The 24,369-nt window shown below is 40.9% G+C and overlaps 1 protein-coding gene across 1 annotated transcript in view; it reads right to left on the reverse strand.

Moving 5' to 3' along the window:
* Window positions 1–7,665: 7,665 nt before the first annotated feature.
* Window positions 7,666–24,369, reverse strand: part of LOC109697186 (uncharacterized) — a 63,331-nt gene continuing 46,627 nt past the window's right edge. Inside the window, exon 4 of the mRNA XM_074053663.1 lies at window positions 7,666–24,290. Coding sequence (XP_073909764.1) covers window positions 22,520–24,290 — 1,771 coding nt within the window. The 3' untranslated portion in view covers window positions 7,666–22,519. The remainder of the gene's footprint in view (window positions 24,291–24,369) is intronic.

A 24,369-nucleotide genomic window follows, 5' to 3' on the forward strand; every position in this document is an offset into this window, starting at 1 on the left:
ATGATCCAGTGAAACCACTCCTGGGCATCTATCCAAAGGAAGGTAAGATAGGATACAATAGAGACACCCATATTCCAGTGTTCATTGCAACACTTCACTATAGCCAAGCTTTGGAAACAACCCTAGTACACTATTGTGTGGGTAAGGGGCATTGGTCTGTACTGTACACCACTTCTCCATTCTGTAATGTGGAACCCAACTTTCCTGTGAGGCTTTCAGATTCAATAGAACCAGGGTTTAAATTCAAAACCATTCCCTCAGGCAAATGCTGCTTAACATTGCCCCAAATCTCTGAATTTCTACAGATCCTCCACATTGCAAGATTCACTGGAAATGGGATGCATGGCACACGATTGTTGTAGTGGAAGGTAGACATGTTATTCTCTGTGACATAACTGTTACTGCCCTTAGACTGTTTCTACACATTGCTCTATGATGAAATGCTCATTGCTGTAGGATATAATTTTGTCTTATGGCATTATTGTACTGTGTTGGTAGCCATAGATGTGAGGAATGCAGGTGTCCCAATAGTTAGGCAGAAAAGAGCTTTGTTTTCCAAGAGAGGGAAGGACAAGAAAGAGTGGAAAGAACATGGGAGATAATGGATGATGACAGTTGGCAAAATCAGCTTTCACTGCAGGGAACTTCTTCCCTGTGATTATCCTGCTCTGAGGGTGACAGTAAAGAGGGCTTTTCTGTTGATTCAGGCTCAGGATGGGTAACAGTGAACAGTAGTGGAGGAAGAACAGAAAATTTACAAATGTTTGCTTCATAGGTGTTTTGTTTGCTCTTGACTTTTCTAGGTAGCTTTTTTTGTTACCAAAAAAATGGACATTGAGAATGTGTGTGAGGCTGTTGGAGTTTATAATGTGTAGGTGGATCATGTAGCTCTAGAAGGAAGAGATTTTGTTCTTTGTTGCTTTTCCACAATAAAAATGATTGACTGGTCAGTGTTCATTAATCACAGATATTTACCAGAATGTGGGAATGAAATTCACCCATTTCATTTTGCCTTCATGTCTTTGGTGAGACAGTAATTTATACCTTCTAAGAATGTCTGAGAGGCAGAATCTAAGAGAAAGACAACTTTGGGTTCTTTCTGCTAGAGGAAATCTTTTGTGTGTTTGAGAGATGAGGGTGTGCAGTCAAATTTTTACAGTTTGGTTATATGTCAGTTTCTGACATACAGACGAGTACAACTTTTAAGACATTTGGAACTTGATTAAGTTACGAAACATGAATTTTTCACATTAAATGTGATATACAACAACACAGAAAAGACATAGGAAACTATTTTGTGAAATAAACTCAAGATAACTCCCAAATACATGGAAAGATCTAACCATCTCAGGCACAGGAGGGATCTAGATGCCCTGATAGGCATGAATAAAGAAGGGTCTGTACGCATGTTAAAAATGTTGCATCAAAAACTGTAGAATGTATATTCATAGCGGCCTATGAAACACTCTCCAAAACAGATCACATGTTGGGATAAAGGATGGCTTAGCAAATTATAAAAAAATAAAACAAGGCCTTGTATCTTATCAGACCATAATGGAACAAAACTGGAAGTGTGTACTCAAAAAAACTACAGAAAATCAAAAAGAAAATTATATAGATTGAACAATACGGTTTTGAATGATCAGTGGGCCATTTAAGAAATAAGAAGAAATGGTGAAAATACCTAAAGTTGAATGAAAATGAGAACACAATTTACCAAACACTCTGGTAAAGATTCAAGGTGGATAAAAGTGAGAAGTTGCTAGGTAAGAGTGCTTATATTAACAATTTGAATGATCTAAATTAAATATCCTTGTAAGTAGAACATACAAACCAAAAATGAATGGAAGGAGAGACATATATCAAGGGGGCTGTGCACTGGTGTGTCCCACCCATATCCCTACCTCCTTGGGATACTGACATCATAAGGATGGCATTTCCCATTCTGTCCATAGCAAAAAAAAAAAAGAGAGAGAGAGGGACCTCATCATTACCAGAAAAAACAAAAACAAACAAACAAAACTAAATGGAGCAACATGTCTGTCATTCCAGGGAGACTCTGTCACGCAAATAACCAGAGCAAAAAGGGCTGAAGGGGAGGCTTAAGTGGTAGAGCACCTTAGAAGCATGCTTGAATGTATGAGTTCAAACCCAGTATCACCAAATCATTAAAATAATAAAAATGTACCCATAGAAATCAGAGGTGAAATGAATGAAATGGTGACCAAAAATTTTGAAAAGGTAGAAAAGCTTTGCAGTATTTTCATAACACTCTGAGAATGTTCAAGTTTCCTAAGTGGAACTCATGCTGTGCTTATGGTCCCCAGGTAGTCTGACTCATCCTTTTCATGTCCCATAGATGACTACTATGCTAGTCCTTTCCCTGCATTTTCCACCTTATCCAATAAATGGTGCTCATGCTTTTCTGACCATTTGGAACTTTGCCCAATGGATTACAGCCATCCATATAAAAGCCCTCTGGGTGCTGTGTTTGATGTCGTTTCAGAAAGGCTCACATGTGATACTGAACTAAATTATTTTCACATTACTTTCAGTGGTCATGTTGTTTGGGTCTTTTCAAGATGACTTCTCCAGGCTGTGAAAAATAGTTCTGGTTAACAGACATAATACATTCCGTGGGTATTAGAAATATTACATGGCTGCAGATTGCTTCACAATTAGAATTACAGAAATGTCATTGGAGACTGTATCAATTGTCACTCCATTGAAGCATTTGCTTTGCTTATATACTTGGAGTTTTGGCCCATATTTCCTTAGCTAATGGCTGCATTAGGGACATGGATCTTGATTTGTACATGGTGGTTATGTTCAATTGATATTCTCATTTTTCAATCATGTTCTCATTCATTAGTGCATTCTGGATACTAATCCTTTTGTTTGGCTTCTATTGCAGATATTTATCCTCACCATTTGTCTTTTGCTCTCTTTAATATTAATACATTAACATTCCACATTCATTTTTTATATTCTTTTGGTAATAACTTTCAAAATGCTCTACTTTTGGTGTTACTTTGAGACAGAGACTTCATACATAGGTCTTGAACTACATATGTATCCATGGGTCATCCGGAACCAAAGCATTTAGGTAATGTGAAAAAGGTTTCACTCAAGCAAATAACCTTCAGACACATAGAAGACCTCACACACAAGTGAAACCTTTGGATGTAAGCAATGTAGAAACTCCCTCATTTCAGTCACCTTCGAAGACATGGAAGAACTGGAGAGAAACCCTGTAGATGTAAACAATGTGGGAAAGAATTCATCTGGACCAGTACCCTTAAAAGGCATGACAGAACTCAACCTAGAAAGAAAGTGTTAGGAAAAACACCACTCACAAAGAAAGCTCAGGAGAAAAGTCTCACATCCACAGAGCAAAATTTAATGGCAGGCCCAAACTGCCAGGCTGGCCAGGGAAAGATGGCACAGCAGCAATTCTGGGCCAGGCATGGCTTTTTTAGAAGGGGGAGGTTAAGGAAGTTAGCGCATGTGTGGTTCTCTGGTAGGGGTGGGGCTGTCTTAGAGCACAGGAATTTCTGTTCAAGGACAGCGCTGTCCTTGGAAGTTTCTCAAATGAGGTCTGAGGATAAAATGGCTGCTGATTTACAAATGGTGACGTTATTGTTCTATCAGAAAGCCTATGTATAAGCAACTTCCAGTGACCTGAGAAACAAGGATGAACTCACACTCCAGAGAAAGTATGAGTGTCAAAATGGGGGACAACTTTCACTCTATCCAGTACCCTTCATACTCATCAAAGAATTCACACAGGAGAGAAACCAAATTGATACAAGCAATGTGAAAGCCTCCATTACTTCTAGTAACCTGCAAGCGCCTGAAAGAACTCATGGTGTAAATAAACACTGGGAATGTGACAAATGTGGTAAAGCATTCACATATCCCAGTCTTCTTGAAAAACATGAATGAACTCAGAAACCCTATCAATGTAAGCTATGTGGGAATTGCCTTCACTCTTTCTAGTGAACAGTCTTTGACATTACAGCGTTCACATTGGTGCACAACCATATGCAAGTATACAATGGGCAAAGCCTTCATACGTTCCAGTGCTCTTCAAAAACATTCATAATTCACAATGAAAAATGCCTGTATTAGGAAAGCAATGTGGAAAGTTTTTAGAGAGAAAATCTATAGGTGAAGCCTAGTGAAGCTGTCTGTATCTATTCCATTCATCTTCAAACAAATGAAATAATACAATCTGTGATAAACATTACAGATGTAAGATATATGGGAAAGTCTCTCTTTCCCATTACCAGAAAATACATGCAAGATATGCCACTGGACAGAAACTTAATGTCTTGAAGTAATGAGGGAAAGCCTTCACTTATCCTGCTTCCTTTTAGTAATATGACAGAACTCCATTCTCAGGCAGATGAGAGGACACAGTGCATTGACCTTTTATTAGTGCAAACATGCCATGTCACATGTATGTAGCTTGGTTTCCTCCACAGATTGTATGGAGAGAAAACTTGACTTATGGATTTGTGCTCTTATAGAATATATTCTACCTCCTGAGTCACACACCCAGTCCAGTCTGTTTTGCACTAGTTATTTTGGATTCAGGGCCTGTGAACAATTTGCCAAAGCTGGCCTCTAACCCTGATCCTCCTGATCTCACCCTCCCAAGTACTAGGATTACAGGCATGAGCCACTGGCACCTGGCTTGTTTCTTACAGATCTGTGGGTAGGTATTTCTAAATTTTACTCTGAAAATAAACTTTATGCTTCTTATTCTGCTGGATGCCTATAAAGACAACTGCATGGGATCCTGCATTAATAGGCTTGCTAAAGGCCTGGGAGGAGTCGCTTAAGTGTGTCTTTGTTTGTTTGACTGGTATTTGAATTCGGGGCCTTGTACTTCCTATGCACGTATTCTACCAATTTACCTACCCTGTCAGCCCTTTGTGTGTCTTTTTTCATTGTGACTTTCAACATGTTCTACATTTTATGTTTCCTTGAGACTGCAACTTTGAACATAGCTCTTTCACTCGATATGTATCCCAGGCTGACATTGAACATAGGATGTATCAACCTCAGTCTTCCAAATGCTGGGATTAAAGGCATGTGAAATGATACCTGTGAGTGTTCAGTTTTTTCTTTCTTGTTTTCCAATGCAATTTGAATATTGTCCAACACATAGGGGAGCATAGAATGCATGTTTTCAACTACAGCCTCAATTTGTCCTTGTCATATTTGCTAACAAGATTGTGCTTTTGGCCATCTGTGTATGATGCTGTTCTGTCAAGAATTTACTTCATCTTTACATTAAACCCAGTGAATAATTATTTGCCTTCTATTGAGATCTATTCATTAATCTCTTTATTATAATATAGCATGTTTAATAATACAGTTTCAACATTGCTTATTAATACTAGAATCTAGGTTACTTTTTATTCTCTTAATTCTCTCTCCCTTTCATCCTTTCTTTTCATTCTTTCCTTTTTCAGAGAAGTTTGAAGTTCTTGCTATATAGACCCTTCCAACCATTAACCCATAATCCTTCTGGGGGAATTACAAATGTGGGCCTTATTATTATGTGACTAAAAGGATCAGTTTCTTTCCTTCTGTTTTTTTTCCTGGGCCTGAGGCCTGAACTCAGGACTTTTGCAATCTAGGAAGAATGTACCACATGAGCCACTTCAGCAGTCCTTTTTTGTCTTAGGGATTTTCAAGATAGGTTCCCTCAAACTATTTCCCCAAGCCAGCTTTGAAATGTGATCCTCCTGATTGCTGCCTCTTTAGGATTAAGATATTTGTGCCTAGGTGTGGGGATCACTTTCTTATTCCGATGATTTGAAATGCTTTAAGGCATTTATTCTATCTACTATACTTTTATTTTATCTACTATACTTTGTAAAGTGGATTTTGTTCCACAATTTAAGTGTGTTGTTGGAAGTAGAGAATTGTACACATCCAGTTAGATGTTATCATTTATTCAACCCAATCTGTTTAGGTTTATTTTGGACTTACTGTCATTTGAACTCAGAGCGTTATATTTGCTGGGCAGGCACTCTACCATTTGAGCTACTCTGCTAGGCCTGTTGTGCACTGGTGATATTTGAGATAGGGCTTAGTATTGCTTTAAACCATGATCCTAGTGATCTTTGCCTCCTGACTAGCTAGAATTACAGGTATGAGGCAGTTGCATCTGGAGGGGGAGCTGTTTCTTGCACTCCCTCCATTGTTGGAGAGAGCTTTCTCTTTTGCTTCTTTGTTATTAACTAACCTGGGGGTGACTGGAGATTCAGGAAAGACACAGGACAGACAAAAGCGGGGTCAGTTGTGTTGAGCACTCAGGTGGAGATGCACAACCCTCATTGCTTCTTTTCTCTATCTTGATTCTTTAAGTCTTTACTCCTTGCAGTTCTTTAAAACCTTGTTTCTAAAGTCTTCTTTAAAACCTTGCTTAAAACCTCTTTTCTTAGACTGTTCTTAGCTTATCTTTAGTTTAATTGCTCTTGAAGTCTTTTTCCCCTAGGCTTGCACTGTCCCATCCCTCTTTAGCTCTCTCAAATCCTTGGTGCTTAAACTTGCAAACAGCCAGGCATACAACCTGCATATGCATAACTTAACTCTTGGTCCTTAGACTCGCACTGTGCACTGTCCCATGTTCTCTTTGGCTTTTCTTTAGCTTAGCTTTCCTAAGGCCTGCATATGAAGTTCTTTCATAGCTTTTCCTTCTAAAGCCTGTGCTAAAGATCTCAGTGCAGACTTTCCATCAACCTCTCTAAGAATTCCCCTTTGGAAATCTTTTTCCCTTCAGCAATCTTTTCCCTTCCCAAAGCTTCCCACACCAAAAAGCCCAAAGCAAAAGCCAAAGCCAAAATCCCCTCTTTCTCCTTCAAGAGTCCTCTTATAACCCAGTGGCAAACAGGGTGGGGCCGTGGCCCTTATGTAGGGAATGACATCGCAACAGGAGAAACCTGGATTCCTGCTTCTCTGAATGCAAACAATTTAGGAGAAATAGCTGTTCTGCCTCTGGGGCTGTCCCAATCTCGGAAAAGCAGGAGAGCCGCATCTCGCCTTGCTTATGTCCAAGTTGTCATAGGCTTTGATCTGCTCTCCACAGGCACCCATTAAATGGATCTGTTTTTAAGGACATACACTACACTTCATGATTAAGTATGGTCTGTTATGCTAAAGAAAAACTGTAATTTTGTCTGACCTGTGTTTCATTGGTTTTATTTAGTTTCAAATTTGTGATGGTCTGATGTAACCAGGTAGAAACTTACTAATGTTTTCTCTTGGTACATTCACAGAGGAGGAGCTCTATTCATTTTCACTCAAGAAAGAACTCACACTGGAGACAAACATTCTGGATGTGGGAAATGTGGAAAAGCATCCACAGATTCCTGCTGACATTGAAAAATAAAAGGACTGATACAGGAGAGAACTCCTATAGATACAAGTAATGTGGGAAAGACTTTTTAACTGTCAGTGACCTTAAGAAATCTGAACAAACACACATTAGAGTGTAGGAAAGCTAGGTGGGAATGCCTTCACTCATTCCACTACCATCAAACCATGAAGTCCACACTGCAGATAAAACCTATAGGTGTTAGCTTAGTGAAGGTGCCTGTACCCATTTCATTCACCTTCACACAAAAGAAATGACTCACAATCACAACCTTATATATATAATCCATGTTGATATGTATTTATTCATTCCATCAGTGACAAATTCATGAAAGATATCACACTGGACAGAAACTCTTATGTTTAGAAGCAGTGAGGGAAAGCCTTCACTCATCCCACTTCCCTTTAGCAGCATGAAGAGACTCCATTCTGGTACTCATGAGAGTGCACAATTTATAGAACTTTTATTACTCAAAGCATGCATTATCACCTTGTAAGAAAAATGATCTTTTCTGTCAAAGTATATGTTACCCTCTTAGATTACTTAAAAATTCCCCAGGTCACTTGCATGTTTAAAGAGTTCTTGCTTCTTCTTCCAGATTCCTGTGTAACTCCATTGCCCACCAAACTGCATGTCCTCACCCATCCCCTAAGCCTTTTAGCCAATCAGGAAATATTGTGAACCTTCGACCTGGACAAATCCCAGGTGAGGGGCAGGTACAACTGTGTCAGGGATGTAAGGAGGAGCCACTGTCAGCCATGTTGTGCTTGCATCGTTGCTCAGCTGGAGTGAGCACATGCTCAACAACAAAACAAAAGTCTTCAATAAATTTAAAGGACTATATCACAGGAAATTGTGGCCAAAAGCAAGGAAAAGTCTCAGCTCATGGTGTGTCCTGTCTGAACTCAAGATCACAAGTCACATGCCATAACACTCAACTATTGCAAAATGATAATAATTCCAACAACCTGTATATTGCTTGTTTTACTCCACAGGTGTTGGATCTCACTTACCCCTATTTATACTGCTTTTCCCTATACATATCTATAATATATTAGAAATTACGCACTTTGAGAGATTAGATTCAACACCTAATGGTGAAAATAACTATTATACCAACAGATTGTAAGTGTTTGTGACTTGGTTCTCTCTCTGTATATCATATTATATGTACTCACCCTTATTCATCATTCACGACATAACATCATGCAACACTCAGGTGATGAACTGAAGTGAGGAAAATGATGGTATAGGATGCCAGATTTTGTGACATTACTCAGAATGGAACAGTCATAACTTGACAATTGTGAATGTTTATTTCTGGAATTTTCTATTTAATACTTTCAGGTCCATGTTAAGGTAAAACAGTAGAATGCAAACCTTTGCTTATGGGGGTTTTTGTATTTGTAAAAGAAACATGTCTCTGAATTGGGATGCTGACAACAGCCTAAAGAAGGATGTCAACATGTCCATGCTGATGTGTCATTGAGTTTATTAGGGGTTACTTAGACAGGGTTGGCCAACTCAAGGTTTCTCTGTACAGTATAGACCTTGCACATCATTTTGCAATAGTTGAGTGTTATGGCACTCCAGTCCTTTGAAATGTATGCTGACTAGCTTTCCTTCTTTCCAACAGAAAGCTTTAGACCTGGGGGCATTTTGTGATGCCTTTACACTGAGAAACTCTGTGAATTAGATTGACCTTCATTCGATGTGGGATGGCCTGCCAAGGGGACCTTTGATTTGCCTACAGCCTATCGGGTGGAACGGGTCATCATGGGACAGCCCGGTGACCCTGACCAGATTCCTTACATCCTGACCTGGATTGAAGTCTTATGTGAAAAGCCTTCTTGGCTACAGAAGTGCATAAAGAAAAGCATAGCCTGCTCAAAGGTCCTCCTATCCACTAAGCCCCCCAAACTATCATCATCTACACGTTCAGAAATAAAAAGGTTGTCCTACAGGATGCCTCACTGGATGATGATTTTCCCTCACCACCTCCATACCCCCCCCACCAACTTGCAGGACCCAAGCCAAGTTTTGAGTCTGCCACACACCAGGAATGGGTCTTCATACCAGCCCCCAGAGCCAAGACCCTTGGCAGAGGGCCCCCCATCTGATCCCTCAGCTCCTGTTCTCCCATTATGACAGACTCCCGGAGATGGGGCTCCTTTTATGATCTATGTGCTCTTTTCAACCACTGATCTCTATAACTGGAAATAACAAAATCTGTCTTTTTCTGACAAGCCCCAGGGGCTAATCTCTCTTCTTGAGACTGTGTTTTTCACTCACCAGCCTACCTGGGATGATTGCCAACAGCTCTTACAGACCTCTCTTCACAGCTGAAAAGTGAGACCACATTCAGTGGGAAGCCAGAAAAGATGTCCTGGGCCCGGATGGGACTCCTACCAGGAATCAGGACATTCTGGGGACTGTTTTTCCCTTGGTCCATCCTAACTGGGATCTAAACTCTCATGCAGGTAAGGAGGCTCTTGCCAACTATCGCCAGCTCCTTCTTATGGGAGTCCAAGCTGCAGCCTGGAAACCCACCAATTTGTCTAAGGTAAGTGAGGTTCTACAAGGCAAAGATGAGTCCCCTGCAGCCTTCCTGGAGGCATATAGGACATACATGCCTATAAACCCAGAGGCAGCAGAGACTAGAAGGGCAATAAATATTGCTTTCACTTCCCAGTTAGCCCTAGACATTAGAAAGAAATTACAAAAGCAGGAGGGACTTGAAGGAAAATTATTATCAGAACTAATAGAAATAGCACAATGTGTCTATAATAATAGAGACATGCCAGAAGATAGGCCAAAAGGCTTTCAAAGGTGATGGTGGCAGCTCTGCAAACTCCCACCTCCAGGTCCTGAAGAATTTCTGGTCCTCCTGCCAACCAGCAACTTGCAAGAAACCCAGAACCCCACTGGAAAAAGACCAATGTGCTTATAGTAAAGAACTGGGACACTGGAAAAATGAATGCCCTAAGAGAAAAGGGGGAACCAAAAGGTCCTCTAACTGGAGTGATGGGGCCGGGCTCCCTGCCATCACCCCCTCCGGAGCCCATGCTTACCCTTCAACTGGGGGGCAAATCAGTCAAATTCTTATGTCATACTGGTGCAGCCTATTCAGTTATTTAAAAACCAGAGGGCCCCTTATCTAAAGGAAAATTGTCTATTCAAGGGGCCACAGGAACTCAACAAGACTACAACTGGTCAGAAGGCCAAATTACTAACCTAGGAGGAGGGACTATAACCCATTCTTTTCTGGTGATTCCTGACTGTCCCTACCCCTTGCTGGGCTGAGACCTCCTACACAAGTTACAAGCCACCATCTCCTTCCAGGAAGAGGGAACTTATCTGGACACCCAAGGCCAACCTCCTATCAAATTGTTGACCTGTCCCTTAAGTGAGGAATATCTTCTGTCTATGACAGAACAAAAGCCTCAATGACCCCCTATCTGTCTGAACTCAGAAAAAGGATGCCCCATGTGTGGGCAGAATCTAACCCACTGGGACTAACTAATCACCATGCCCCAATAGTGGTCCAACTTACTTCATAGGCAATGCCCATTGCAGTTAAACAGCACCCTATTAATGTGGAGGCAAAAAGAGACATTGCTGTCCACATTAAGATGCTAAAGGAAGTGGGAATTTTGGTTCCATGTCACTCACCATGGAACACACCTCTCCTACATATCATAAGCCAGGTACTAATGACTATTGTCCTGTCCAAGATCTAAGAGAAATAAACAAGAGAGTAGAAACAATCCATTCCATGGTCCCCAATCCTTATACTCTCCTCAGCCTCTTGCCTCCTAGCCACCAAGTGTACACAGTCTTGGACCTAAAGGATGCCTTCTTCAGTCTCCCGCTGGCAGAGGTGAGTCAACCCATTTTTGCCCTTGAGTGGACTGATCCAGAGGAGGGACTTTCTGGCCAATTAACCTGGACAAGATTGCCACAGGGGTTCAAGAACTCCCCTACCTTGTTTGATGAAGCCCTCAGCCAGGATCTTTTAGCATTCAGAGCAGAACACCCAGGAATAGTCCTGTTACAATATGTAGATGATCTCTTACGGGCGGCTGAAACCAAAACTGACTGTAGGGAGGCCACCGAGGACCTACTTAAAGGTTTGGGAGACAAAGAGTACCGTGTCTCAGCTAAAAAGGCCCAGTTTTGTACCCCATGGCTACTTGATTTGACCCAGGAAAAATGGACTCTCAGCAAGGGACGTAGTGAAGCTATCCTCAAAATTCTGCCACCAAGAACTAAAAGACAAGTGCGGGAATTTTTGGGAGCTGTTGGATACTGCTGGCTTTGGATTCCTGGCTTCTCAGAGATAGCTAAGCCCTTATACACAAGCACTAGAGGGGAAAATGCCCCCCCTAGAATGGACAGAGACAGAACAACAAGTTTTGAAAAGCTAAAACAGGCATTGGTGTCTGGATATCTTGCTTTGCCAGATATCCAAAAACCCTTTTACCTATATGTAGCTGAAGTAAGGGGCATAGCAAAGGGCATGCTTGCTCAGACCTTAGGGCCATGGAAAAGACTGATTGCATACCTCTCAAAGAGACTGGACCTAGTCACAGCAGGATGGCCAATATGCCTGGGAGCCATCGCCACCATGGCCATACTGGTAAAAGAGGCCAATAAGCTAACTCTGGGACAAGAGCTCCACCTAGTGGCCCCCCATGCAGTGGACGCCCTTTTAAAAGCCTTGCCACACAGATGGATGACAAATGCTCCTGTAATTCAATATTAAGCTCTGTTGATAGATCAAAACAGAGTAAAGTTTTTAAAGACTGCAGCTTTTAACCCCGCTACCCTTCTTCTGGATAATGACCCCGAGGAACCAATTCATGACTGCCTAGAAACCCTCAAAAACACCCAGAGCCTTTGATCGGACCTGACTGATGTTCCCTGGGATGAGCCAGATGAGGTACTGTTCAACAATGGCTCCAGTTTTGTGACCAATGGAATAAGGTATGCAGGGACAGCAGTAGTCACCCTGGACTGGACCATCTGGGCCCAGGCACTTGGACATGGAACCTCAGCCCAAAAGGATGAACTAATTACCCTGATCCAAGGTCTAAGGTACGGGAGAGATAAAATTATCAATGTACACACAGACAGCCGAAATGCATTTGCGATGGCCCAATATGGAGCCCTATACAGGGAGAGAGGCTTCCTTACCTCTAAGGGTAAAAATATTAAAAATGCCCAGGAAATTCTAGCCCTCTTAGAGGCCCTCTGGCTTCCTAAAAATGTGGCCATTATTCACTGCTGTGGTCATCAAAGAGAGGACCACCCTGAAGCAAGGGGAAACCAGCCAGCTGATCAAGCTGCAAGAACAGTCACCACAAAAGCAGTGGGTCCTCTAGAAATCTTACTGACACACACCTCAGCTCTGACCTCACGACCAAATTACACAGAACAGGACCTACAATTAGAAGGGACCCTCCAGCTAAAAACAAGCCCCTCTGGATGGAAAACATTGCCAGATGGATGAATATTTCTCCCCTGGTCTCTGGGACACATGCTCATAAAAGACTTTCATGACACCACTCACTTGGGATCCACAAAATTAACTTAACTTTTAAGAAAATGGTTCTTTATCCAGAACTTAGAATACATGGCACAAAATTTCATTACAAAGTGCAATGTATAACAACAGGTTAACCAAAAAAGGACCACTCTTGGTTGAGCCAGGAATAAGAATGCGAGGTTCCTTCCCTGCAGAACAATGGGAGATTGATTTCACTGAAATCAGGCCAGACTTATATGGGTACAAATATTTACTGGTAATGGTTGATACGCTCTCTAGAAGGACTGAGGCTTTCTCCATGAAAACTGAAACAGCTCAGATTACTGTAAAGAAACTCCTACAAGAAATAGTTCTGTGATTTGGCCTCCCTTTAATATGGGGTCTGACAATGGCCCAGCTTTCACAGCTAAAATATCTAAATTAATAGCCAAAGCACTACAGATCAAATGGAAATTATACTGAGCTTATAGTCCCCAGAGTTCAGGACAGGTAGAAAGGATGAACTGTACTCTAAAAGAGCTGGTTACTAAGCTCTCCTTGGAGATGGGCGGTGGCTGGGTGAACATCCTTCCTGCAGCCCTATTGAGTAAGATGTACCCCTTATAGACAGGGTTTCACTCCATTTGAGATCCTCTAGGGGTGACCACCTCCCTTAATCCCCAGATTGGGGGAGGAAACCCTGACTAAAATTTCTAATCATGATCGTCTCCAGTCTCTCCAGGCTCTTCAGCAGACTCTCAAATTCACTCAGCTGTCCGGCAGGCCCAAGGAGCAGCAATACCTGACAGCCCCCTTGGGACTCCTTATGAGCTGGGAGACCTAGTGTGGGTAAAAAGACACCACCCTGACAACCTTGAGCCCCACTGGCAAGCTCCCTACACTGTGATCCTGTCCACACCCACGGCCATCAGGGTAGCTGGAAAATGCCCTTGGATTCATCATACTTGGCTTAAGAGAGCCTTCACAGAGAACTCTGACCAGCGTTGGACAGTCATCAGACCTGAGGCTAATCAGGACCCCCTCAAGATAAGACTTAAACATGTCCCCAATTGATTGTCCTTTTCTGTTCCTCAAAGATGTTATTCCTGTATCTGTTTTTAATGAGCCTGCCCTTAAACTTGCTTATTGCCTCTAACCCTCATGCACACCCCACCCCCACCAGCCCTGAAATGTCATATGGGAACTTCTAGATTCTGTCACAGGACAATACAAAGGCTCATAACCTCAGGCCAGCCCACCTTCTCCAAGGATATATGTGATCTATTTGGGAAAAGCTGAAATTCATACAGGAAAAATGGGAAATTGATATGGATGTGATCACTACAATTTAGAAGAAGGGCTACGGACTAAACAATATTATGTTTGTCCAGCCAATACCCCTGGCTGCCAGGGCTCAGGCCAATACCACTGTGCCAGTTGGAGCTGTGTAACTGAAGCCACCTGAACACATAATGACCTCTTTATCTCCTTCACAGATTCCCGAAGAAGCACTCCCAGCAAGACATGTGGAAGGGGAAATTGCAACCCTTTAAAGATAACCTTGAAGTCCTGGCAACCCTGGTCAAAGTCCATGTGGGAAACTGGAAGAACAGGGAGCTTTCGATTATACGTGACTGGTAGAGATCCGGGGACAGAGTTGACCATCTGAAAAAAGGAAAAGAGGTCCCTATCGGCCCAAATGCCTACAACCCCTACCCAGACTCTTCCTGGTTCACTTGCCCCTGGAGGCCCCCCTGCCCAAATTCCTCCCACGTCGAGACTTACTCACAGAGGCCTCTTCAGGACTACAGATGCAGTTTTTAGAGCTTTCAATGCCACTAACCCTAATCTAACACAAGATTGTTGGCTCCGCTTAAATCCTGAGCCGCCCTACTATGTAGGTATTGGGGTAGATGCCATCTTAGGCTCCGAAGAACAAGATATTCAGAATCGGACACAAACTGAAATCACCAAAAGTAAATCTGTCTGTCCATAAGGCTTTAACCCCAAACTCACCCTTGGGGATCTCCCAGGATGAGGTCTCTGTAATAGGACTCCTGGCTATAATCTTAAACTATCCCCTTATCAAAATTTGTGTGCCCAAGAAATCATCCTCTCAGATCTGGGCGATGCCCTCGCCTTCCTTGTGCCCCCTCCTGGCATTTGGTTTGTCTGCACTATGGGAGTAACTCCTTGCATTAATTCCCACACCTTTACAGGACAAAATTATGAGGAACTCTGTGTGTTAACCCATATCATTCCCCAGGTTTACCTATACGAAGGGGAAGCAGGCAGACAACACTTACAAATTCCCCCTCCTTTTCCTAATCACAGTGCTAGGCGAGCAGCCCCTACCCTGGTACCTGTCCTGACAGGACTAGGCATAGCTGGATTGGCTGCCATAGGAGCTTCTGCATTGATAACTGGAGATGTAAACTTCAAAACCCTAAGTAAACAGATAGCTCAAGATCTTCATGAGTTAGAACAACCTATCACCAATTTAGAGAGTTCATTAGATTCCCTAGCTGAAATGGTGTTACAAAACTGAAGGAGTCTAGACCTTCTATTTTTTAAAACAAGGAAGACTATGTGGGGCTCTGGGAGAAACCTGTTGTTTTTATACAAACCATTCAGGGGTGATTAAGGATAACATGACATTGGTAAGAAAGTTTATAGGACAGGGAAGAACCTCGTAAATCATCAGGAAACGTATCAAAATTTATTCTCTTGGTTCCCCTGGCTAATACTCTAATAATGGCAATCTCAGGGCCTCTAATCTTGGGACTTATCTTGGGACTAATAGTGGGGCCCAGTATTCTTAATGCCTTAATTAAATTTTTCCACCAACACATTTCTTCCATAAAACTGATGGCCTTGAGAACTAAATATGATTCTATCCAGTCAGAAGAGTATAACATTTTACTCTGTAACTAAAAGCAGAGGGGAATGAAATGGCTAATAACTTAGCCAGAGGGGAGCCATTAATCAGGTGCCATTCACTTAGCCAGAGGGAAGCCATTAATCAGGTGCCATTTTAGCTTTCAAGCTGAAGGAGGTTCATGAGGGGGTCTGGTTCCCATAAAATTAGAACAGAAGAAACCAAACTAGGATATGGCCAAATGATTGTGTTCACTTATGTTTATAGATAGCAGCTAATGTCTCACTCCTGTACCGTAGCTAACAGCCATTGTCTCACTTCTGTACCTAGGCTAGCTTGCTTCGCAAAGATTGCCAGACAGGATATAGTTTTTGCATTTATAAACCCTGCAAAAGTTTAGAGAAGGGCTGCTCTCCAGCTGGCTAATAAAGACTCTCCCTTAAAGTCTTTCTTGGGTGGTCATGCCTTGTTTTACCTTATAACAGTTTGAAGAAGGATGGCAAGTAATTTGAGTGAAATTATTTGTGTCTTATGACATGATGAAATAAAACTGCACTGTAGTGTGCTATATTTGGCAGAAAAGTATATCAAAATGAGAAAATTTGAGGGATACCTGGCTTCTCCTAACAGCTTAAGTAGTAAATACAAATAGGGAAATATATGTGTAATGAAAAGTAAACAGAATTTAAACATATGGAAAACATTCATTCTTTCCTTGGAAAGAATCAACCTTTATGTTTGGGAATAATACCGTGACGTGACTTAAAATTTGGGCTTATGTCTGACAGAGTAGATCAAGTTGCAAAGTGTCTGCCTATCAAGACTGAGGCCCTAAATTCAAATACTAATACCCAAAAAATTTTTGGTTGAAAATACAAGGAACAGAATTTCTACTCATCAGGGACTGGAGGAATGAATATGAGTACATTGTGAACATGAGTACAGAACTGAGTATCGCATTACAGACCAAAGTTTCAGTAACATGTGGTCACAAGAATTTAATTGGGGGTGGGGAGACAGCACACCCATAGTATGTTAAGGGTAAGTTATCAACTAAACTAAAGTGCACATCCTATTAGTTCTCTAGGTCCACAAAGTAGAAGAACTGGGAATTGTGGCATTCTCCCACATCCACTGCAAAAAGTATCACATGGAATTCCTTGGCCCAGGTAGAAACCTACCACAGAGTTTGAGCCATCAGACAGACCCCACTAGGGCAAAGTTCAGGGGATATGCTGGGTTGGGATTGCTGTAGGAAAGTTGTTTTGATGTCAATGGGGTCCACAGAAGTGCAACCACTGCTTAGACACCCAGATCTACCATGGGTATGTGACATCTCAAGCATATGAGGTAAGTGCATGTGATATGAAGCATAAGTCAGCCAGAAAATCTATGGCGGCAAGGATACATAGATTTGTGGGCACAAACCTTGCCTCAGTATGTCTAGGAAGGAGAGTGTTGGATCAACAATGATTGCAGCAGGGAATCCAGTCCTCTCAATCCCACCAAGAGTAATTCCATCTTTCACAAAGCCAACATGAGGCTCTCCTGCGTATTGAGGCTATGTGCCAGACTGAAGAGAATAGAAGACATCTGGGCTAAGGATGGGACTCAAGAGGAAGAGTGTCTGCCAAGCCAGTGGAAGGCCTGAATTATAATACATTCCTGCCAAATAAAGTCAGTCTTTCCACAGTGTGAAAATGTTTGCTGAGACCAGTAGCATTCACTATAACATTTCTACAGTGTAAAAATGTTTGTTGGGCAGTTTAAACTCATGGGTTCAAATTCCATGAGACTTTATGATAGGATGTTTGCATGGGTCTTCTTGACAGGTGGATTTGGTCACAAAGATTTGGCACTAAGAACATCCTTTAGAGACAACTCTCTCCTATCTTTGTGTGTCTGTTTCTTTAAGATGTGTGTTGCCATGCCCACACTTGGGTGTTATTTCAAGGTGACTCCCTTCTCTATTGTCTAAAAGATGGTTGTGCTGTGATGCCCTTTTCTGGCTAGCCTTTGATCTTTGCTTCCTCAGTCCCCACTATGATTATCCTAGGCTACCTCCTGTCACTAGGTGAGACATATCACAACATGTGGTTCTCTGTATCTAGTGTGAGGTAGTGATATTAGAGTACATTTGCCACTTTCCCTTGAAGTTTTGGTTGCAGAAATTTCAACAGTGATGACTTGGGGACGTAATTATTCTCCAAGACAATACTTGTGCAAAAACTTAAAATTTCAAAATGGATAATCCACCCCAGCAAACAACCAGTATAAAAGTTGGAATGTCATCAGGACATCCTGGTAGAGCTTTTGTAGGTAAAACTAACAAATTTGTAGATTCTGCTAAAGTCAGCCCCATGGAGATTCTGGCTTTCAAAACTGACTACTCTCTGCCTTCAGCCTTTCTTCACCGACACTTTAGTTTTCTGGCCTATGTTCTTATGGATTTCTGGTGAAGGAAGTTAGTGCATTTCTGGAGTGCCTCTTTTGCTTTGACTTCAGACACAATGTATGTCCATTCATCATGGACAATGCACTGTGGCTTGTGCATTGTGAAGGCTGGAAGTGTTGATATTAAGTTTCTTACCTTTTTTCTTCTGTTTGAGGATGTCTCCCTCTACACCCTTCTAGGCAGAAATCTGCAGAAGTATGTGACTCAATTTTGGTCACAATGATGATTATGTATTACCCTCACTGCCCCTTCCCTTAAAAAAACTGAAGAGCAGCCGCTCAAAGACTATGAACACCCTGAGAGTCAACCTGATGACACCTCTGTCCTGGAAACAAATTTTCACCATATCTTCCTCTTAAGCTCAGTATAGCACCCAGGGCAGTCTATTTTTCTTGCTGCCTTAAGATATTTGCTACCTTCATGAGTGATCTAAACTGGTCTCTAAAATGTTTTTTGGGCAGTTTAAACCCAACAAACAACAATTCATTTATAAAAGAATATGCTTTTAAGTGTCCTTTTAATTTTTTATTGCTCTATTGGTTATCAGGATATGTTAAGTGTGAAAATGATATTCAGAGAACAAAATCTAGGTCAATGTCAGATGTCATGCCTCAGTGTGCAGTTGTTTCTCTCTGTTAATCTAGTCAGAAGGGAAGGAAGGAGTCGTATGTGAGTTAAGTAAACTTAAATTGAAAATATATTCCTTCTTTTAAAGTGAATGAAAGGAAACATAATTCATTCCTATGTCACCAAATTTACATGCAACTCATTTATGATATCAAACTGTATTTAAGAAGTTAATAATTTCAAAGAATAGCACAAGTTAGCCTTCATTTGTTCAGGTCTCCCTGACTTCTGTATGCCTTTTAAAATGTTTACACACTCAGTGTAAGAGAAGGGGCAAAGCATTACCAAAGCAAATGTGCCAAAACCTTTTAAGCCCACACTAAAAATTTATTGGAGAACCTATGTAAAAAGACAGTAACTCAGTTACAGACCAAAAATGAGAGTAGTCTCACTTTGTATTTCATTGGATAGCAAAGAGGATGGAATCACGGGTGCTGTGGTGAGACTGTCTTGGCTAAGAAGCAGGAAGTCTCCAATGAAGAGCTAATACTAACAAATACCTGTGATACAGCAGGGTCTTGCTGACCTGAAACCCTGGGACCCTCAGCCTCACCATCCAAGCCAAACTGTCCTCCAACCCAGCATCTAGGACATTTTGATGACCTGAGGAAAATTTTTTTTTTTTTTTTTGCATACTGGGATTTGAACTTCTGGCCCCAGGAACTAATTGTCCTGGCTGGCTCGAAACTGCAATCATCCTGATCTCTGCTTCCTGAGTACGTATGATTAACTGGGAAAAAAGGCATGTTGGACTGAAATGCATGCAGAGATTGATGAGGAGACAGAGACACTAGCACATGCTTTATTGGGAGAAGAATCCCAATCCAGCAAGAGAGCTGGAGCCCACAGCTGCTTGCAGACTAGGGATAGACATTCTCCTTATATGTCCTTTTTCTCGTGTACATGTGTGACCACATGTGCTGTTTGCTGAAGTCATTCTTCCATATTCCTCTTAGCAGTTTTTGATATTTTAATTAAGCACTTTTATTAAAGAAAACAATATGGCTACTTTGTTGTCCTATTTCTGGTGTATGCCTATCAAGGGGAAGTAGTAGTTTGTGTGCATAACTGACTGTGTTTACTCTGAGTTGTCCCAGTTCTCATGAATATTTGCAATTCTCTAATTCCAGCAACATAGTGTAAACTATGGAGCAAAATCTACTTTACAAAGTATACTAGGTAGAATAAATACCTTAGGGCATTTGAATTCAGTAGAAAAAGAAGGCAATCCCCAGACCTGGCACCAACAGCTCACAACTTAATCCTAGCTGGTGAAGAGGAGCAATCAGGAGGATTATGTTTGAAGCTGGCTTGGGCAAATACTTTGAGGGACCCTATCTTAAAAATACTTAATGTACACAAAAAGGGTGCTGGGATGGCTCATATGGTACACTATCTGTGCAGCTAGCCAAAAGGCCTCAGTTCAAATCCCAGGGCTGGCAAAAAAACAAAAACAAAAAAACAAAAAACACCCTCAAAAACCCCAAAAGACAAAAACTGATCCTTTTGCCTCACAATAAGGCCCAAATTTGTAGTTCCTTTAGTACAAGAAAGAGGCCCAAAGGTTATGGATTAAACACAAAGGTTATGGATTAAAGTTTGCAGGGGTCTACACAGCAATAATCTTGAAAAAAACAATGAAATGAAAAGAAGAAAGGGCAAGAGAAAGAAGAGAATACAAAGTGACCTATAGTCTAATATTAATAAGCAATCTTGAAAAAACAATGAAATTAAAGGATGAGAGAAAGAAGAGAATACAAAATGACCTATAGTCTATTATTAATAAGCAATCTTGAAGCTATATTTTAAAATGTGCTATATTATAATAAAGAAATTACCAAATAGATCTCTGTGGGAAACAAATTAAGTCTTCACTGGATTTCAATGTAAAGAGAAAATTGATTCTTGACAGAAGAGTTATCATACATTGGTGGCCAAAACAACAAACACTTTAAAATGAGACAAGGACAAATCCAGGTTCTACTTGAAAACATGCTTTCTATTCTCATCTATATCTTGGACAATATGACATTTGAAATGGGAAACAGGAGAGATAAAATCTGAACACTTTCACAAGTATCATTTCACATGTTTTTCATCTCAGCATTTGGAAAACAGAGGTTGGAATATCCTAAGCTCAAAGTCAGCCTATTATACATATCCAGTTAAAGAAGTCCCTGTCTCAATATAAAATGTACAGCATTTTATATATGTTGAAAGTCACAATGAAAAAGACACACAAAGAGCTGGCAAAGTGACTGAAGTGGTAGAAAATCTGGGTAACAAGCATGGGTCCAAATTCCAGTCCCACATAAAAGAAATACTTAACTTAAGCCACCCCTTCCAGCACTTAAGCAAGTCTATTGATGTGGCTGTCAGGCACTAGAATAAGAAGCATAAAAAATGCTTCTAGAGAAAAAATTTAGACATATATATCCCACAGATCTCTAAGAATGTATAAGCCAATTGTCAGTGGATTGGGCCTAGAATCCTAGTACTTGAGAGGGTGAGACAGGAGGATCATGGCTGGAGGTCAGCCTGTGCAAATAGTTCACAGACCCTTGCTCTGAAATAAATAGGAGAAAAAGGACTGGATGCTTGGAGGTAGAGGTCCTTCCCTGCAAGCAATAAGCCATGAGTCAAGTTTTCTCTTCATACCATCTTTGATCATATCTCTGGAAGGAAGCAGGTGATATGGCATGCTTTTGCTAACAAAAGTTATATAAACTGGACAGTGTCATAAGTGCGAGAATGGAGTTCCTTCAAGTTGCTAAGTTAGCAGGATATGTGAAAGCTTTCCATTATTATTTCAATACACAGAATTCCACTCCAGTGTGATATTTCACATGTATTTTTTGGTAATGAGAATGAGAGAAGATATTCCCATACATATTGCTTCTGTAAAGTTAATAATTTGCTTGATGGTGAATGGAATGAAAACAGACAGCTTCATTGTGCTTACACCTATAGATTTTCTCTCCAGTGTGAGGACTTTCATGCTTGAGGTCATGGAAATTAGTGACCACTTTCCACATTGCTTTCCTAATACAATTATTCTCCATTTTAATTTTCTGTTTTGAAGGAGCACTGGAATGTGCGAAGGCTTAGCCACCATTACACACATGTATAGCATTATGCTACAATGTGAATTGCATCATGTCAGCATCATGTCAAAGAAAACTACTGCAAAAGGTGAAGGCATTCCTACCTTATTTACATTGATAGTGTTTGAGTTCATTCAGACTGATGAAGAAGACTAGGATATATGAATGTTTTATCCTACTTGACATGACACTCATGTTTTTTTTACTCCATGAGTTCTTTCAGGTGCATGAAGTGTACTAGAACTAAGGAAAGCTTTCCACATTGCTTAAATCCACTGGGTTTCTTTTTTGCATTTTTGATGGGTATGAAGGATAATGGATAGAAGGTAGGTTGTCTCTCATTCCTTAAATTCATACAGTTTCTGTGCAGAGTGAGTTCACATTTGCTAATGTCACTGGAAATTGCTCATATCCATAGCTTTTCTCTCTAGAGTAAGTACCTTTACGTCTTTTAAGGGTAGTAGAGCATGTGAACACTTTTGCCACATTGGTTACACCCATAAGGTTTGTCTTCAGTGTGAGTTCTTTCAGGGCATCAAAGGTAACTGGAATGACTGAAGGCTTTCTCACATTGCATATATCCATAAGGTTTCACTTTCGTGTGAGTTCTTCTATGTGCTTGAAGGTGAGCACGTTGAGTGAATGCTTTCCCACACTGCTTACATACATAGGGTTTTTCTCCAGTGTGAGTTCTTTCATGAATACGAAGGGTACTGGAATCTGCATAGGCTTTTCCACATTGGTTACATGCATAGGGTTTTTCTCCAGTGTGAGTTCTTTCATGAATACGAAGGTTATTGGAATCCGCATAGGCTTTTCCACATTGCTTACATTCATAGGGTTTCTCTCCAGTATGAGTTCTTTCATGTCTCTGAAGGTGACTGGCTCGATTAAAGACTTTCCCACACTGCTTACATCCATAAGGTTTCTCTCCAGTGTGAGTTCTTTCATGTATTTGAAGGTTACTGGAATGAGTGTAGGCTTTCCCACATTGCTTACATTCATAAGCTTTTTTTCCACTGTGAGTTCTTTCATGAATATGAAGGTTACTGGCTTTAGTGAAGGCTTTCCCACATTGCTTACATTCATAGGGTTTTTCTCCACTGTGCGTTCTTTCATGTATTTGAAGGTGAATGGCTTGATTAAAGGCTTTCCCACATTGCTTACATCCATAGGGTTTTTCTCCACTGTGAGTTCTTTCATGATATCGAAGGTAACATGCATGAGTGAAGAATTTCCCACATTTCTTACATCCATAGGGTTTCTGTCCAGTGTGAGTTCTTTCATGAATTCGAAGGTAAGTAGCTTGAGTGAAAACTTTCCCACATTGCTTACATTCATACGGTTTTTCTCCACTGTGAGTTCTTTCATGTATTTGAAGGTGAATGGCTTGATTAAAGGCTTTCCCACATTGCTTACATCCATAGGGTTTTTCTCCACTGTGAGTTCTTTCATGATATCGAAGGTAACACGCATGAGTGAAGAATTTCCCACATTTGTTACATCCATAGGGTTTCTCTCCAGTGTGAGTTCTTTCATGAGTTTGAAGGTAACTGGCTTGAGCGAAAACTTTGCCACATTGCTTACATCCATAGGGTTTTTCTCCACTGTGAGTTCTTTCATGATATAGCAGGTAGCACGCATGAGTGAAGACTTTCCCACATTTGTTACATCCATAGGGTTTCTCTCCAGTGTGAGTTCTTTCATGAATTCGAAGGTAACTGGCTCGAATAAAAACTTTCCCACATTGCTTACATCCATAGGGTTTTTCTCCACTGTGAGTTCTTTCATGATATCGAAGGTAACACGCATGAGTGAAGAATTTCCCACATTGCTTACATCCATAGGGTTTTTCTCCACTGTGAGTTCTTTCGTGATAACGAAGGTAACATGCATGAGTAAACACTTTCCCACATTGCTTACATCCATAGGGTTTTTCCCCAGTGTGAGTTCTTTCATGAATATGAAGGTTACTGGAATGAGTGTTGGCTTTCCCCCATTGTTTACATTCATAGGGTTTATCACTAATGTGAGAAGTTTCATGAATGTGAAAGGTACCAGATGGAGTAAAGGCTTTTCCACCTTGTTTCCATCCATGAGACTTCACTACATTGTGTATCCTTTCATGGATTAGAAGAGCCTTGCCATCAGTGAAGTTTTTCCCATAAGCATCATATATATTGCTTTTACATGGTGTTGTTCTAAGCAGAGTTTCCTTAATTACAATGTTCTCTGGAGTGTGTTGAAAGGATTCTCCACGTTGAATACATTGTTTATGTTCATCCAGTCTCTCTAACACTTCACAGCTGTAAAACAAACAAAGATTACCAGTGTTATCATATTAATGATTCATTAAGAGAAGTTGTGGTGTTTGTTACCATAAGG

The sequence above is a fragment of the Castor canadensis genome, chromosome 14 (assembly GCF_047511655.1).
Source record: "Castor canadensis chromosome 14, mCasCan1.hap1v2, whole genome shotgun sequence".
Lineage (NCBI taxonomy): Eukaryota > Metazoa > Chordata > Mammalia > Rodentia > Castoridae > Castor > Castor canadensis.